Source organism: Penaeus chinensis, chromosome 19, assembly GCF_019202785.1.
Source record: "Penaeus chinensis breed Huanghai No. 1 chromosome 19, ASM1920278v2, whole genome shotgun sequence".
NCBI classification, from domain to species: Eukaryota; Metazoa; Arthropoda; class Malacostraca; order Decapoda; family Penaeidae; genus Penaeus; species Penaeus chinensis.
The window spans coordinates 22,703,397-22,720,846 of record NC_061837.1 but is presented as its reverse complement, the minus strand read 5'-3'; the positions used below and the strand labels follow the sequence as shown (position 1 = coordinate 22,720,846).

At 37.8% G+C, this 17,450-nt stretch overlaps 3 protein-coding genes across 3 annotated transcripts; all 3 read left to right on the top strand.

Moving 5' to 3' along the window:
• The first annotated feature begins 6,930 nt into the window (after positions 1–6,930).
• Positions 6,931–8,402, top strand: LOC125035442 (uncharacterized PPE family protein PPE12-like). Its single transcript, XM_047627849.1, has 3 exons — positions 6,931–7,031; positions 7,282–7,415; positions 7,518–8,402. The coding sequence occupies exons 2-3, from the start codon at positions 7,285–7,287 to the stop codon at positions 8,251–8,253; spliced, it is 867 nt and encodes a 288-aa protein (XP_047483805.1). The 5' UTR covers positions 6,931–7,031; positions 7,282–7,284; the 3' UTR covers positions 8,254–8,402.
• A 1,535-nt stretch (positions 8,403–9,937) lies between these two features.
• On the top strand, positions 9,938–11,509 carry LOC125034957 (uncharacterized transmembrane protein DDB_G0289901-like). Its single transcript, XM_047627004.1, has 4 exons — positions 9,938–9,943; positions 10,044–10,115; positions 10,227–10,366; positions 10,503–11,509. Exons 1-4 carry the CDS (start codon positions 9,938–9,940, stop codon positions 11,353–11,355), a joined length of 1,071 nt encoding a protein of 356 aa, XP_047482960.1. The 3' UTR covers positions 11,356–11,509.
• Positions 11,510–13,216: 1,707 nt separating this feature from the next.
• LOC125034956 (uncharacterized PPE family protein PPE12-like) lies at positions 13,217–15,781 on the top strand. Its single transcript, XM_047627003.1, has 4 exons — positions 13,217–13,255; positions 14,537–14,608; positions 14,743–14,876; positions 14,978–15,781. The coding sequence occupies exons 1-4, from the start codon at positions 13,217–13,219 to the stop codon at positions 15,726–15,728; spliced, it is 996 nt and encodes a 331-aa protein (XP_047482959.1). The 3' UTR covers positions 15,729–15,781.
• The last annotated feature ends 1,669 nt before the right edge of the window (positions 15,782–17,450 follow it).

Genomic DNA, 17,450 nt, shown 5'->3' with positions numbered 1-17,450 from the left:
TGTATGTGAATGTGTGTGTTTTGTATGGTAATGTATGTGAATGTGTGTGTTGTCTTAGTGTGTGTGTGTATATATAGATAGACAGATAGATAGATGGATATAGATACATACATACATACATATATTTATATTTATACACGTGTGTGTGTCGATAGATAAATGGCTAAATGTATAAATAAACAGACAGAAACTACCATACAGATATATCGTTGTAGATATAAGGTACAGCACAAACAGGAATTACCTTGTTACTGTTATCAAGCTGAAACTGTGGAGCCGCAGCCACTGCAGTCGCGATCATCAGCAGTGTTCCTCGGACCTATTTTGAGGTAAGAAAGGAAAAGTTAGTTCAGAAATGATGACGTTTACAATATCAAATCAATCTAAGTACATTTTTCGAGAGCCTTCCAAAAACTCGCCTTCATACTGGAAAACTGTGAAGCGAACTGTATCATCAAGAGAAAAATGAGACCAATTTATAGCAATAAAAAACTTTCCCTCTCTGTCCCCTGCGTAGGAAAGTAGAGGGTAGAGGTAGCAGGTTCTGTGTTGTTACCTGAGATGTCTCTTGACAACGGTAACCTCTACCGTATCATCCAGTTTGTGAAATCGATATAATCTTTCCTTTCTCTATGGTGGTAGCATACCTTCCTTTGCAACTAAACTGTCAGAATTGGAGTGCTTAGAGTATTGATGTGATGAAGGTAATAATAGTATTTTCCTCTGTTATATATACATGCTGAAAGATTTCTTACTAGAAGATAATCACTTTGTGTTTCTTGCATGAATTAATTAGGAATATGATCGTAACATAGGCCCTTCTTGTGAACAACTTGGATTTATATTCTTAATGATATACTTAATGTTTTGGTTGTCGAAGGTAAATGAAACTTATGGAACAGCTATTCTCTGCGTGGGCATAGCGGGCAGATAATGTTAGGATATATCGATATATCTAGCTATATTTTCATATCTATATACTAATTTCATATCATCTACCTCTGTCTGTCTTCCTATCCTTCTATTTATATATCTCTATCTATCTTCTCATCTTTTTATCCATCTGTCTATATGTTATCTATTCTGTGACTATCACACACACACACACACACACGCATATATATATATATATATATATATATATATATATATATATATATACATATGTTTTACATATATATATACAAATATATATATACATATGTATGTATGTTTTACATATATATACAAATATAAATATATATATATATATATATATATATATATATATTAACACGTCGCTAAGAAATATACAAATATCCCTTTCAGCATCACAACATTTCATGGTTAAAATATGGTTACTTTTGAAAATGGATATCTACTTTTTTATTAATTGTACGCTCTAAATCATGCAACATACAAGCGACCAGAAACCTGTGTCCCATATACCCTTAATTAAACGAAACTTTCTCTCTTATACCGGATGCCCTTGAGTAAGTGAATGCCATAGGGGGAAGGGGTGAGCGGCTGCAGTCGCGTTACCTGAGATTTTAGATTAGAAAGCTAATTATCCAGTGCGGGCTGCATTTGTGTTCAAAACAAAAAATAATGACTTATTTGTCTTAAAGAACTATACTCATATGGTGTGTTTGCGTGCGCCTATATAACATATATATATATATATATATATATATATATATATATATATATATATAATACCGTATGGGCACCTGGGAAACAACGTTGAAAATCACAGGCATAAGGTTCCTGCTTCCTCAATAGGAGACATCAAGAAGAAACTGGGAACTCCTCCTGTCAAAGACACCAGGATCCTCCCTTGGCTGAAACCAATGAACGCTTCCGTCGAAGTCGGCTTTTGGGATTTCTGATGGGGAATATCACCCAGGACGGGGCTTAAGAGAACCGCAAGAACCACAGAGGTGTAGCTAATCCCTCCTTGAGAGTTACCGTCTTTCTCATCCAGGACCGTCAGATCCATCAAGTGGGGAGGCTGGAAATTCGTTCACACTTTCCGCAGAGGTTTAACGAATCGTCATCAAGGGAGACAACAGAGCAGCCACTATGTAAGCATCTAGTGGAGCTGGCCGATGTGTGATCCAACATTACATAATATATATGTGTGTGTGTGTGTGTGTGTAGTTTTATTGCATTTGTATATATAGATGCAATTGTATTTGTAACAAACAGAAAGAAAACTCGAGATATTGTCCACAGGGGATTGATCAGAGAATCCCATAACTTCAGTGAAATGATCTGCGCTTTTCAGGATCCTTCCACGCAACCGAAACTGCACAGAAAATATGACAGATATGGTTTTCAAACCAAGTCTTACACAATCTGAAAATATATATATATATATATATATATATATATATCACACATAGCGAGTAATAAGCATAGATTAAGATTTCTACTCTCCTCAGGTCCTTTTAAATTGGTGGGAGAACCAGACCTTCGTCCTCGGTCCGGTCTGAGCGTCAGCAGCTTATTAGCCAATTTACATGTCACAACAGCTGATCGTGTTTCTATATCTAACACATCTTAGCGCTGAATTACCCGTCTACTTTATTCCATGACTTGAATTACGTCGTTGATCTATCAGCCTTCTTCCTAAATGGTATGAAGAGCTCGGTGAATGTATGGAGCAAAAATGAAGCGAATGCTGGAAAGTGAAAGTGAATTAGGGGACGAGAGAAGGTCCAAGCGTTCGAAATTTGATATAGTTAGTAAGATAACCAGGAGATTAAAGGTGCATTGAAAGCCGGGGTACGAAATAGATTAATGGGTAAATATGAAGATTATTGAAATGGAATAAAACATATTGTGGAAAAGACACGCAATATCACAATCGAACCTTTATTTCAAACTTCAATCAAAACGAATCGATAGGCTCTTACTACAAAGTTGATCTAGTAATGAATGCTTTTAATGAAACAAAAAAAAAACATTTGTTCATTCTTTTAACAATTCACATTAAGAGAGAATCAAGAGCTGGTATAATCAACCCCTTAAAGTGTCACGCACAGAATGACCAACTAGAAAGACAGCAACGCCTCGGTTTATGTTGTTGTTATCAGGGAAGGATGTTTAAGAGCGATCTCTTCCTTGACTGAAGCTATTGATGTTGCTAAATGCATTATTCTCTCCTAAAATCCCTCCGTAGATAATTCCACCATTAATGAAGCCTCCGTCGATTATACCGCCACCAATCACTTCTCCGGTAATCTGAGAAGTCCGTTGGTTCTGGAAGCCTTGCGTGGTACTAAATCTCTTGTTCCTGTCCTTGACGATTGTGTGCTTCTAAAGGTTTGCTGGTTGCTTGAAAATTGTACATTGCCGACAGCTGGTTGTTCTCTTGAAGACTGAGAGCTACTGCAAGATGATTACGAATTTCAGGAGGTTGGTTGGATCCTGATAGACTGTGAACTGCCGAAAGACGACTGAGACCTTGAAGACTGTGAATTGCTGAAGGCTGATTGTGTCCTGATAGATTGTGAATTGCCGAAGGCTGGTTGGATCCTCGTCGACTGTGTACTACCAAAGTTAGGCTGAATTCTGGAATCATGCGAGCTAATAAAGGTTTGCTGCTGACCGAGACGCGACGAGGAATCCCCCAGTGAGTTAAAGTAGTCGCTGGACACCTGCTCTCCCGCCTCCTCATTCACGGTGGCTTGGTAACAGGCGTCTCCCTCTACGAAGTACCGTGTTACTTTGCAGTTAGAGAGTTCATTGCTGAATATATAATATCGTGAATAGTTTTATTGCGTCTACTGTTAGTTTGATGTGTTTTTTACAGTGTTTACTCCAAGCTTTCAAACTATAGTTTAGTTCTGATTCTTGTGAAAAAGACCTCAAACGCATCCTGTGAACTACGTTAGAAAATATTCCTTTTCTCCCACTCGTACAAGCCATTAGGCTGAAGCCACCGAAGTTCGCCTTCGGTTCTCTCTGACGGTGACGCAGACTTTTTGTGTTGCTTCACGTCTCCTGTGTTCTCGACGTTCAACCCGTAAACGCACTCGCTGGGCATCACGTGTGAACAAATGACATATCGTTATTATTAGAGGAATATCTTATTTATTTACTGTATCAATTCTGTCACGTGTTAAGGATAATCTTTGTCACGTGTTAAGGATAATCTTCACCTGGCCCTTTGTTCAACTGAAACAGTAGGGCGGCCGATACTAAGGCGGTGATAACCAACAGGAACCCCACGACCTGAAATCTGAAATTAATTTATCATTCATGATAAACACCTACAACACCTACCAGGACACCAAATCTTCAGAAAAAATACTATTCACCTTAGATTTCCTTTCCCTTATTACGTTCTTGAGATTGTATGGGGAGGGAAATGACCTCTCAAATTACCTATAAGATGCCCCATCCGCTAGGCGTATGGCAGCCGCGCATCGCTGCCTCGTCAAAGCCATTCTCTTCTCCCGATTAGCAATACTGAAACTGTTATCTATGTAGGAAAAGCTGGGAAAGAAATTTGTTACTCGGCCGATTTCCGTTCCTTGTAATTATGAAGTTAGTCATATTGTGAATGTTTGGTCTAAATGCTCACTGACCCATGTGTGTGTGTGTGTGTGTGTGTGCATACTGTACATACATGTCTATAGTGATACATATATATATATATATATATATATACAGATATATACATATATGTAAATATATATATAAATATATAAATATATATGAATGTATATATGAAAGTGTATGTATATATACATATATATGTATATGTACATATATATTGTGTGTATGCGTGCGTGTATATATAAGTATATGTATAATATACATATGCATATATATACATATATTTATGTATGTATGTGTGTGTATGTGTATGTGTATATATACATATATAAACATATACATGTATATATATATATATATGTTTGTCTGCGTGTGCGTGAGAGAGAGAGAGCGAGAGTGTGTGTTCGCGCGTCCGCGTGTGTGTGTGTGTGTGTGTGTGTGTGTGTGAACCGAATTCATGTTGACAAATGTAAAAATGTAAATGAGGATGAATATTTTCGATTATATCTTTGTCCGAAATACATGTATTTCTGACGAAGATAAATTCGAAACCGGTCAAATACATCTCTTGTATTGTGAAAATATTCATTCTCATTCATACCTTATGTATATATATGTATATATATGCATATATATACGTATTTATACATATGTATATACACACATACAAACATATGCATATATATATATAAATGTGTGTGTGTGTGTGTGTGTGTGTGCTGTTGCGCGCGAGCACGCGTCTGTGTATATGTATATGTTGTACCATTTATGTGGACTGTATATTTTGGTGTGAGTATGGATATTTGCCCGAGAAAAAAACATACTCTCTATTATATAAATAAATCTTGTGAGCGAGCGCTTATCCCGGAAGGTAACCTAATATGAGTCACAGTGAAGATATGCTTATCATTATCTGATCCAAAGTGGTGCAGCTGAATATATGTATGCATGTATGTGTGTGTGTGTTTATATGTATATGTACATATATGAATATATGTGTATATATACATTCATATATATATATATATGTGTGTGTGTGTGTGTGTGTGTGTGTATGTGTGTGTTTGTGTGCGCGCGTGTTTATAATTATATATATGTATATATATACATACATACATACATATACAAAATAACTTCTTCGACGCCAAAGACAGCAGGCAGCTCCTCCTTTCTCCTGGGATAAGGATTTCAAGGACATACGGGAAGAGAGGGGGAAAGTTTAGTTGTGCCAGGAAAGGTCTTTGTTGCTCTAACAATCAACACGGAGGGAGGGGGACATAACGGGGGAGAAAGAGAAAGGGTAGAAATCTGGTCACTTTGCAAATTAAAATGTTGCCACATCCACTTCACCCCAAATATATATCTATATATATACACATACATATACATATATATACACCTCTGTGTGTGTGTGTGTATATATCCATCAATACATATATACATATATATATATATATACATATATATATATATATATATATCATACACACACACATTCATAAACACACACATACACACGTACAGTATGTTCATTAAGAGTAATAAATTCCTTGGCCTCTTTACCATACTAATACCCATAATAACGTGAGCTGTTGAACTCAGGTGAAAGCAATATAATTCCAAACTTATTATGTTCACGCCTTCTAAGACAGCACGTTAAGACCAATACTGAAAGGATGCAAAGTGATATTTATTTCAGGCCCGAATCCCTAACTATGCAAAAGATGCAGGAAATACCAAAACTCAAAGTAGAGATTTTTTCATCTAGTACTGGTTGGAATATGTAATATATGTATATAATACATCTTTTAGCATCATTATCCTTTTGGCCTGATTAGGTAATAGATTATACCCTTCTAAATTGTTGATATGGAGTGTTATTTTATTGAGGTGTATCTCAGTTGCCGTCCACTAGGGATTCCCTTTCGACATTAAATTTGAATTCAACGTTATAAATTCATATATATGAAATATTTTCTCAAGAGTATGCTTACTATGTATGTCATTCCTCTCTAGTGTGAACGAACAAAATTTCATTGATGTTATCGTCAGTTCTACCTCTCATGTTGTTTGTACAGTAATTATAACCAACGATAATAATATGATACATAATATGATATAATCTGATGAGGAAAGTGGACGGCTTCACCGGGTAACTCAGGGCTCCTCGCATGCACCCGAGAACCTCTCCCCTAGCTGACATTCGATCGGTCCTTCCCCTTTCCATACAGCTCGCAAGGACATCTGGCGAGGAGGAGAGAAGGGAGCACATATAAATGGGGGAATCTTCTGCTGCTTCTTATAGTTTCAAGCTGTCTGCAGTCATGAAGGTACACCTCAGACTTTTAAGCAGTTTAAGTGTATAATATCTAGCTGGCTTTCAGTGGAAGGACTTATGAAATAATTATTTGCAGGTCGAGAGAGTGCTGTTAGTCATCATCGCCTCAGCATCGGCTGCTCCTCAGTTTCAGTTCAATGATGCACAGGTTAGTCATTTTAGTTACACACACGTTTACAAACCTACACACATATCCCCATCACCACACATAAATAAACACACACATATATGTGTGTATATATATAGTATGTATGCATACAGTATGGAGGAAACTATACGTACATACAGATTACAGATTAATCTATCTATGAAATGTTTTATTTGTTCATTCCGCAATTGAGTCAGGAGGAATCTATAAAGGTATATGGATCACATCTCCAATTCGTGTCCACTCACAGGCGATGCCCTACGAGTTCGCTTACGGCGTGAACGTCGAGACCACAGGAGACGTGAAGGAACACAAGGAGTCTGTGTCTCCTTCGGGCAGAACCGAAGGCGAATATCGCTGGCTTCAGCCCAATGGACTTTACAGGTGAGAACAATACATTGCCTTTCTCTTGTGGGATGTTACAATTAAATCGTTAAATGGTCTTCATATCAGCAAACTACTATTCAAAAAAAATGTTTTTTTCAGGGTAACGCGATACTTCGTAGACGGAGACGGAGGATACCAAGCCGCAGTGAGCGAGGAACCCGGAGACCAGGTGTCCAACTATTACTTCAGTAGTCTGGCCAACGTCGGCTCCTCCACCAATACACAGCTGTCACAGCAGGGCTTCAGCAGCTCACAGTCGTCAGGCAGCGGTGCAGCATTCACTGGATCCCAGTTTTCAAGCAACCAGCAAGCATTTTCTGGGAACCGGCAAATCTTCGGGAATGCACAGTCATCAGCAAACCAAGCAGCCTTCGGGGATTCGCAGTTTTCAACGAACCAACAATTCCTTGGAAACTCGCAGTCTTCCCTCGATCAGAACCGCTTCCCCTCTTCGCAAACTTTCCAAAACCAGCTGAATTCTCAGACTGGAAACTTCGGCAGCAGCATCATTGATGGCGGTGTGATCAATGGCGGCGTCATTGACGGAGGCATCATTGACGGGGGCGTCATCAACGGAGCGAATTTCGGAGGCAGCGACGCTTTCAGTAACACCAACAGCTTCAATCAAGGTGTGACGACCTTCCAAACGTCAGTGGCTAACAGGGGCACCTTCAACGGAGGGAATGCCGGACGCACCAACACTTTCAGTAACAGCAACAGCTTCAATCAAGGTGTGACAACCTCCCAGGCATCAGTGGCTGGCAGGAGCGACATCAACCGAGACGTTGCTGTCATTCTGGCTGGCAGCTCTTTGCGTGACTCTTTCAGGGGGTGAAATGGGTCACAGTTTTCCCATTCTGTTGAATGATTAGAAAAAATATGTATCTACAGTGCCTTATAGTTTTTATTGTTTACTGTTATATTAACTTTTTATAGTACCTTGTTATGAGTTAGCAGAAAGGAAATAAAATGATGAGTAAAGACCTCTAAATATTTTACAATCATATTGAGTACAGATTGTTCTTGATTCTTGACTCTGATATGTTACATTAAATCATTAAACAGTTTTAACGTCAAATGATCTACCAGAGTATAAGAAAATAGCTTTTTCATATCAGTGTTTGGAAAAGCATGCCTTTGGATTATGCATACCATAAAGTGGTCGCAATCACACAACTACAACTTGGTCATACAACTAAGAGAATGAAAAAAAGTAATAATACATGTAATCTCGTTTTTATCACTGTATATATATAAGAATACAAATACGCACACATATATGTTAATGAAATTTTCTATAATAACATTTATTCGAACATGACTTTTTTCTCTTTTATTAAGCACTGATGAAATTCCGTTAAGTCATGAAATATGACGGAAATATTTGCAGGCCAATGCATTGCCTTGCCTCTCGGTCTTTTACAGATCGACGAAGAGAAATAATACAGAACAGAATTAATAGAAAATGATTAAACAAATGCACACATAGACAGATATACATAAATATATGCATATATTTAAAAATATATACATGTGTATATATGTATACATAAGTATATATGTACTCACGAGCATACTAGGGTGTATATAATTGTATGTGTGTTTGTGCACAAGAGTGAAATTGGAGTTTTACATCTGGAGTCGCAGTTTATCAACAAGCATTTCAGTTCTTTCATAGTACCTGCAGCTAGTAAAGGTTTTGTTTGTGTCTGGGGTTGTTGAATTGGCAGTCAAGCTAAATAAGTTGGTGATATTTATTTTCATTTTTTTTACAAGAGGAAATAAAACCATGAATTTAACCTTACGAGAACCACATCTCTGAAACCAATTACTCGAACACTGATACTAAAACGGATAATCAGATGCAAGAAATGATAAATAGAATAACTGTATAATGTCCGACGAACAGAGATTCCATGTACTCTCACTGCTGCATGGCACAGTCTCTATTCATAGGGCAGGTGCACTTAAAAACATACACACGTGTGTGTGCGTGAGTATATATATGTGTGTGTATACATATATGTGTGTATGTATATACCTAAATATATGTGTGTGCATATATAGACATAGAAATTTGATAGTATAAGCTTGTATCTACAGTGAATTAATAAATATGTCTATATATATGCATGACAAGATGGCATGACATAATGAAATTTGGGATCCAAGACTGGAAAAAAACACATGTGTGTATGTATATGTATATATGTATGTATATGTATATATATGTATATGTGTGTGCATACCTATTTGCATATACATGTTATATATACCTATGAATGTTGCTATCCAATATACTTCCTGCATAATCAATTATTGGGCTTAACATTCTGCTCCCTAGTTGCCATCTAGAGGGGCACAAGAATAGCGTCTACGGTACACCCTGAGTGAAATCCGATCGGCCCTTCCCTTTCCATACAGCCTGCAAGGACAGCTGCCGAGGAGAGGGAAAGGGCGCCTATAAATCGGGGAATCTTCGGCGCTTGCTGTAGTTCCGCGCTCAGTTCTCTACAGTCATGAAGGTGAGTGTCTTAACTTACGCAGAACCCCAGTGAATATAAAACAATCTCTCAGTGAAAAATAACTAGATAAAAAAAAATATGATTAATTAATCCCTTGCAGGTCGAGAGAGTGCTGCTAGTCGTCATCGCCTCAGCGTCGGCTGCTCCTCAGTTTCAGTTCAATGACGCACAGGTTCGTGTTTAGAATTACACATGCATGAGTGCGTTTACATACACCATTTGTGATATATATAGAAAAAGGGTCTGTAAAAGTATATGGATCATGTCTCCAATTCTTGTCCAGTCACAGGCGATGCCCTACGAATTCGCTTACGGCGTGAACGTCGAGACCACAGGAGACGTGAAGGAACACAAGGAGTCTGTGTCTCCTTCGGGCAGAACCGAAGGTGAATATCGCTGGCTTCAGCCCAATGGACTTTACAGGTGAGAACAAATTTCATTTCTCTGATGGGATGATACAATTAAATCGTTAAATGGTCTTCATATCAGCGAATCAGCAAACTAAAAAGAATAAAATAATGATAACAAAAAAAATAATAAAAAATTGTTGCTTTTTCAGAGTAACGCGATACTTCGTAGACGGAGACGGAGGATACCAAGCCACAGTGAGCGAGGAACCCGGAGACCAGGTGTCCAACTATTACTTCAGTAGTCTGGCCAACGTCGGCTCCTCCACCAATACACAGCTGTCACAGCAGGGCTTCAGCAGCTCACAGTCGTCAGGCAGCGGTGCAGCATTCACTGGATCCCAGTTTTCAAGCAACCAGCAAGCATTTGGCACTTCTCAATTTTCTGGGAATCGGCAAATCTTCGGGAATTCACAGGCATCAGCAAACCAAGCAGCCTTCGGGGATTCGCAGTTTTCAACGAACCAACAATTCCTTGGAAACTCGCAGTCTTCCCTCGATCAGAACCGCTTCCTCTCTTCGCAAACTTTCCAAAACCAGCTGAATTCTCAGACTGGAAACTTCGGCAGCAGCATCATTGATGGCGGTGTGATCAATGGCGGCGTCATTGACGGAGGCATCATTGACGGGGGCGTCATCAACGGAGCGAATTTCGGAAGCAGCGACGCTTTCAGTAACACCAACAGTTTCAATCAGGGTGTGACAACCTTCCAAACTTCAGTGGCTGACAGGGGCACCTTCAACAGAGGGAATTTCGGAGGCAGCGACGCTTTCAGTAACACCAACAGTTTCAATCAGGGTGCGACAACCTTCCAAACGTCAGTGGCTAACAGGGGCGCCATCAACAGAGGGAATTTCGGAGGCACCAACGCTTTTAGTAACAGCAACAGCTTCAATCAAGGTGTGACAACCTCCCAGGCATCAGTGGCTGGCAGGAGCGACATCAACCGAGGCGTTGCTGTCATTCTGGCTGGCAGATCTTTGCGTGACTCTTTCAGGGGTTGAAACGGGTCAGTTTTCTCATTGTGTTAAATAATTTGAAAACATGTGTATCTACCGTGTATCTGTGTACTATGCGTTTATTATATGCTGTTATATTGACTTTATAGGTACCTTGTTATGAGTTAGCAGAAAAGGAATAAAATTATAAGGAAAGACATCTAAGTATTTTGCAGTCATATTAGTTGAGTACAGATTGTTCTTGACGTTTGGGATGTTACAATTAAATCATCAAACTGTCTTTACGTCAAATGATCTATCAAATTATAAGAAAACAGCTTTTTCATATCAGTGTTTGGAAAAGCATGCCTTTGGATTATCGTAAAAATAGGTAACTATTTTGATAAATATAATATCACCATTTTTATCACTATATGTAAATATATGTATACGAATACACACATATAATGTTAATGACAATTTATTTGATAACATTGTCATTCGAACTTCATAAGACTTATTTTCATTTAAGTACGGGAGACACTCCCTGAAGGCACTGGTTATTCGTGTCATGAAATGTGACGGAAGTTTTTGTAGGCCAGTGCAGACAATGCTTAGCCTCTTGGTGTTTAGCTCGACGAAGAGATATAATGTAGAGCAGTTTTACTTTTTTTTTCAAATGAAATCTTTATAATGATTTTAGTATTTTATCGCTATCATAATACATACTAGATTAATAGCAAATTAGTAAGCAAATATACACACAGAAACAAAGAGATAAATATATACATATATTTATACATATATATAATCATTTATAAATATATACATATGTATAAATATATACATATGTATAAATATATACGTTTATATGTATATGTATATACAAATATATACATATCTGTGTATACATATATACATAAGTATATATGTAATCACAAGTATACTAGTGTGTATAAAATTGTGCGTGCGTTTGTGCATAAGAGTGAAATTGGAGTTTTACATCTGGAGTCGCAGTTTATCAATGAATCCCACAAGCATTACTTTACTTTCACAGCGCCTGCAGCTATTAAAGATTTTGTTCGTGTTAGAGGAAGGTGAATTAGCAGTTAAACCAAATATGTTTGTTATTCATCTTTATTTCTTTACAAGAGCAAATCATGCCATGAATTTTAACTTACGAGAAACAAATTACTCGAACACTGATCCTAGAAAAAGGCAATTAGATGCAAGAAATAACTATTCAAAAGAAGTAAAATCGTTGTATAGTGTTGGATTAATAAAGATTTCATGAATTCTTACTGCTAAATGGCGATATCTTTATTCATAGGGCAGGTGCACTTAATTACATACACGTGTGTGTGTGTATGTATATACCTGTGTGTGTATATATATGTGTGTATATGTGTGTGTGCGTGCGTATGAATGTATACAGCCAAATAGAAGTATGATAATGTAGGCCTGTATCTACTGTGGATAAATAAACCTACATATATACATATACAAATCTATCTATCTCTATGTACATATATATGCCTGTATATGTACGTATACACAAATATGTAACATAAAATATACATCTATATGCATTTATATATATAGACTTTTTTGTAACATTTCAGAAACACTTAACACTTTGATGCTCCCTGTTTGCTCTTTACGCATACATTATTGGAACCTGTTGAAACCTCTTTTCATTTTGTGTCAAAGCGTATGCCTTCAACTTTTTAGTTTTCAGATATATTTCACGTAGTCTTTAATAAGAATTTATCTTTTCTGTAATTACCAATCAGATCGTAAGTTTTCCGATATAGCTTTCTATTGTAAAGGTCCTATAAAATGTTTCTGTGCAGTTTTAGCAGTATATCAAATACATGTTCACTCTATATGGGTAAGATTTGAAGTCAATCATGACGATCGCTGGAACATGGCAAGAATTTCCAACGTGTTCAAGTCATATGACGTTGTATTGACTTCGCTGGGATGAATGTCTTCAAAATCATTCTGTATGTCTATGATATAACCTTACAAGTTCAATAATATAAAAGAAAATGCTGTACGTCTTAATTTGATGATATAATTAAATCAATATGTCAAGTAAATGTCCGTGATCATTGGAATTACCCAGTTGTCTGCTTTTGACACACAATTCACTCGCGGTGGATACGATAAAATGCAAAACTTTTTGCAATTTCCTCTTTTCATATGGAGGACAATATGTAATAAGGAAAATATATTTAGACAAATTTGACAATCATTTAAACTTTCTACAACCTTACGAAGCGAAGCCTTGTATCGAGATGCTATAAAAAGGCTTTATATGTGTGTATATATGTATATATATACATATATACGTGCATATATATACATACATACATTGTGTGTGCACACACACACACATATATATATATATATATATATATGCATGTATTTACATATAAATATATATTTATATATATGTATGTAAAAGGGTGTGTGACTGTGCTTGTATATATATGCATACATATATATACATATATTTATATATACATGTGCACATATGCATACAAATGCGTGAAACACTGCCAAAAAAATATAAAATCAAAACGCCTGGCAATTCTTAAAAGTTCTTAATCAGAAAAACTAAATGGATTATTTTTTACTAGTCTGAGGAGGAACTATTGATGAGTTCGATCTATTACGTTTTTCTTTCCTTCTTTGTAACAGTTTTTAGTTTTGTGTACACGTTAGTTTGCTTGTTTCTGTTAATTTAAATACCTACGGATAGAAATCTGAACGTGTATAATCATACATATATAAGAATGTACATATATGTGTATACCTATTTGTATAAACACGTTAGTATGTATATTTATATATGTATATCATATGAATATGTTGCTATCCAATGTAATTATGTTGCACAAACATCCTGCAAAATCAATTATTGGGCTTAACATTCTGCTCCCTAGTTGCCATCTTGTGAGGCACAAGAATAGCGTCTATGGTACACCCTGAGTGAAATCCGATCGGCCCTTCCCTTTCCATACAGCCTGCAAGGACAGCTGCCGAGGAGAGGGAAAGGGCGCCTATAAATCGGGGAATCTTCGGCGCTTGCTGTAGTCCCGCGCTCAGTTCTCTACAGTCATGAAGGCGAGTGTCTTAACTTACGCAGAACCCCAGTGAATATAAAAAAACAGTCTCTCAGTGAAAAAATAAATAGATAAATTTAAGATTATAATAATTATAATAAATTAATCCCTTGCAGGTCGACAGAGTGCTGCTAGTCATCATCGCCTCAGCGTCGGCTGCTCCTCAGTTTCAGTTCAATGACGCACAGGTTCGTGTTTAGAATTACACATACATGAGTGTTTACATACAACATATATATTTATGCAAAATATTTGTGATATATATAAAAAGAGGATCTGTAAAAGTATATGGATCACGTCTCCAATTCGTGTCCACTCACAGGCGATGCCCTACGAGTTCGCTTACGGCGTGAACGTCGAGACCACAGGAGACGTGAAGGAACACAAGGAGTCTGTGTCTCCTTCGGGCAGAACCGAAGGCGAATATCGCTGGCTTCAGCCCAATGGACTTTACAGGTGAGAACAATACATTGCCTTTCTCTTGTGGGATGTTACAATTAAATCGTTAAATGGTTTTCATATTAGCAAACTACTATTTAAAAAAAATGTTTTTTCAGGGTAACGCGATACTTCGTAGACGGAGACGGAGGATACCAAGCCACAGTGAGCGAGGAACCCGGAGACCAGGTGTCCAACTATTACTTCAGTAGTCTGGCCAACGTCGGCTCCTCCACCAATACACAGCTGTCACAACAGGGCTTCAGCAGCTCACAGTCGTCAGGCAGCGGTGCAGCATTCACTGGATCCCAGTTTTCAAGCAACCAGCAAGCATTTGGCACTTCTCAATTTTCTGGGAATCGGCAAATCTTCGGGAATTCACAGTCATCAGCAAACCAAGCAGCCTTCGGGGATTCGCAGTTTTCAACGAACCAACAATTCCTTGGAAACTCGCAGTCTTCCCTCGATCAGAACCGCTTCCTCTCTTCGCAAACTTTCCAAAACCAGCTGAATTCTCAGACTGGAAACTTCGGCAGCAGCATCATTGATGGCGGTGTGATCAATGGCGGCGTCATTGACGGAGGCATCATTGACGATGGCGTCATCAACGGAGCGAATTTCGGAGGCAGCGACGCTTTCAGTAACACCAACAGTTTCAATCAAGGTGTGACGACCTTCCAAACGTCAGTGGCTGACAGGGGCGTCATCAACAGGGGGAATTTCGGAGGAAGCAACGCTTTCAGTAACACCAACAGCTTCAATCAGGGTGTGACAACCTTCCAAACGTCAGTGGCTGACAGGAACGACATCAACAGAGGCGTTGCTGTCATTCTAGCTGGCAGCTCTTTGCGTGACTCTTTCAGGGGATGAGTCCGTTCTTATTATCCTTTTAATCATTTATCAAATAAAATCTATATACTACATATCTTATTTGCACTGCAAAGCAGCATTCCTTCGGCCGCGACCCTGAACTTGTATATTTTTTCAGCCTGAATAATTATTTCCATGAATATTTATCCATCCATACCTTTATCCTATGAATTTATTTTCAAGTGATCATAATCAATTCTAAATGTTTTGTGCTATTAAAGACAATGAGAAAAACCCTGCAAATGTAATTTACAGGATTACATTTGCAGGATTAATGAAAAGCTAATAAATCTTTTGGTGTTGACTTTAGTAAAAGATGCTAGTTCTCGTTGTGAGGAAAAACAAAGATTATAATAAAAGGAAGGACGGTTTTAAGAATTTAAGTCCACGAGACAGAGAGGGGGAGAAACTTAATTTCTTTGAAACGGACACTGTGGTATTGAAAATAAAAGCTAACGGTGTTTACAACCAAATACAGTAAAATCTTATCCATAGAAGTTTCTTAAAACTAAAACATGAAGTGCTACTGCAGGCGAACTTGACACGAATGATAAAAACAAACGAGCGTTATCTGCTAATAATGGAACAAGTCAGTTCAATAATGGCTACTTCATTATGAATATTTTATCATTGCGGTTGATGTATAGATGTGTGCCTGTGATTGTGCGTGTGTGACCGCTATGGAAGGCTTTGCACGGGACTAAATTCATGATTTTGGTAACTGAAAGTATTTACGCCGCACAGACACTTCTCTACTTGCTCTCAATTGCATGATGGTATAACAAAATATATATCGTTAAAGACAATTAGCAAATTCACGTCCCCGACTTTTGGCTCTGTAAAAACCAATGGCCATGAGATTGGGAATGACATAGAGCACGAACAGAGGGGTGTCCATTTTTACCCTGAATACATATGCACATTTTGCATATCCACAAATATTAATCGATAAGTAGGTAGACTTACTCTCTCTCCCTCTCTCTCTTTTTTCTTTCTCTCTCTTTTCTTTCTCTTTTCTTTCTCTCTCTTTTCTTTCTCTTTTATTTCTCTCTCTTCTCTCTCTCTCTCTCTCTCTCTCTCTCTCTCTCTCTCTCTCTCTCTCTCTCTCTCTCTCTCTCTCTCATGGGTTTTAAAGTATTTCAAAGACAATCGAATTCGTAATATCTACTCCATAACCGAATCTGATGAAGAGGAAATCGATAAATAATTTGAAATATCAATTTACTTTGTTTATTCATGTCTATAGTTTAACAACACATTTGTGGCTGCCTTTGAGTGTGCTTTAGCAATATCATCAGATATGTTTCAGTTATTTGATTGCTGCAAATACTGTAAAACACTGAAACAGCGAAGTGAGCGAGGGCAACTAGTTTTGGTCAAAGGCATTCACTTCCTGTCCCCCACTCTCTTCATGAGAGCCGTCTGCTAGGGAGAAGGGAAGCCCCGGGGTCGCTGCAAGGCGGAGCGAGGGACAAATACGTTTTGGTTACATCCACGATCATATTAACTTATGACCCAGTTCACGTTACGTTTCAAAGTCAGTCCTGACAAGTCATTTTCCTTAATATTATGATCAAATGTTGCCTCATCTCTATAATGCAGTCAGAAGATTGCTTTGTGAGTTTAAGGAGGTCTAAAGGTATACTTGGGAATTACTAGAGGAAAATTATATACGTATAATTAAGCACATGCATCATAAAGTATCGGCAGAAAGTGTGATAA

Coding starts and splice junctions, on each gene's coding strand:
- LOC125035442 (XM_047627849.1), top strand. CDS start 7,285: ATGCCCTACGAGTTCGCTTACGGCGTGAACGTCGAGACCACAGGAGAC. Junction 7,416..7,517: donor CAGCCCAATGGACTTTACAG/GTGAGAACAATA, acceptor TGTTTTTTTCAG/GGTAACGCGATACTTCGTAG.
- LOC125034957 (XM_047627004.1), top strand. Junction 10,116..10,226: donor TTCAGTTCAATGACGCACAG/GTTCGTGTTTAG, acceptor ATTCTTGTCCAG/TCACAGGCGATGCCCTACGA. Junction 10,367..10,502: donor CAGCCCAATGGACTTTACAG/GTGAGAACAAAT, acceptor TTGCTTTTTCAG/AGTAACGCGATACTTCGTAG.
- LOC125034956 (XM_047627003.1), top strand. CDS start 13,217: ATGGCAAGAATTTCCAACGTGTTCAAGTCATATGACGTT. Junction 13,256..14,536: donor TGTTCAAGTCATATGACGTT/GTATTGACTTCG, acceptor AATCCCTTGCAG/GTCGACAGAGTGCTGCTAGT. Junction 14,877..14,977: donor CAGCCCAATGGACTTTACAG/GTGAGAACAATA, acceptor ATGTTTTTTCAG/GGTAACGCGATACTTCGTAG.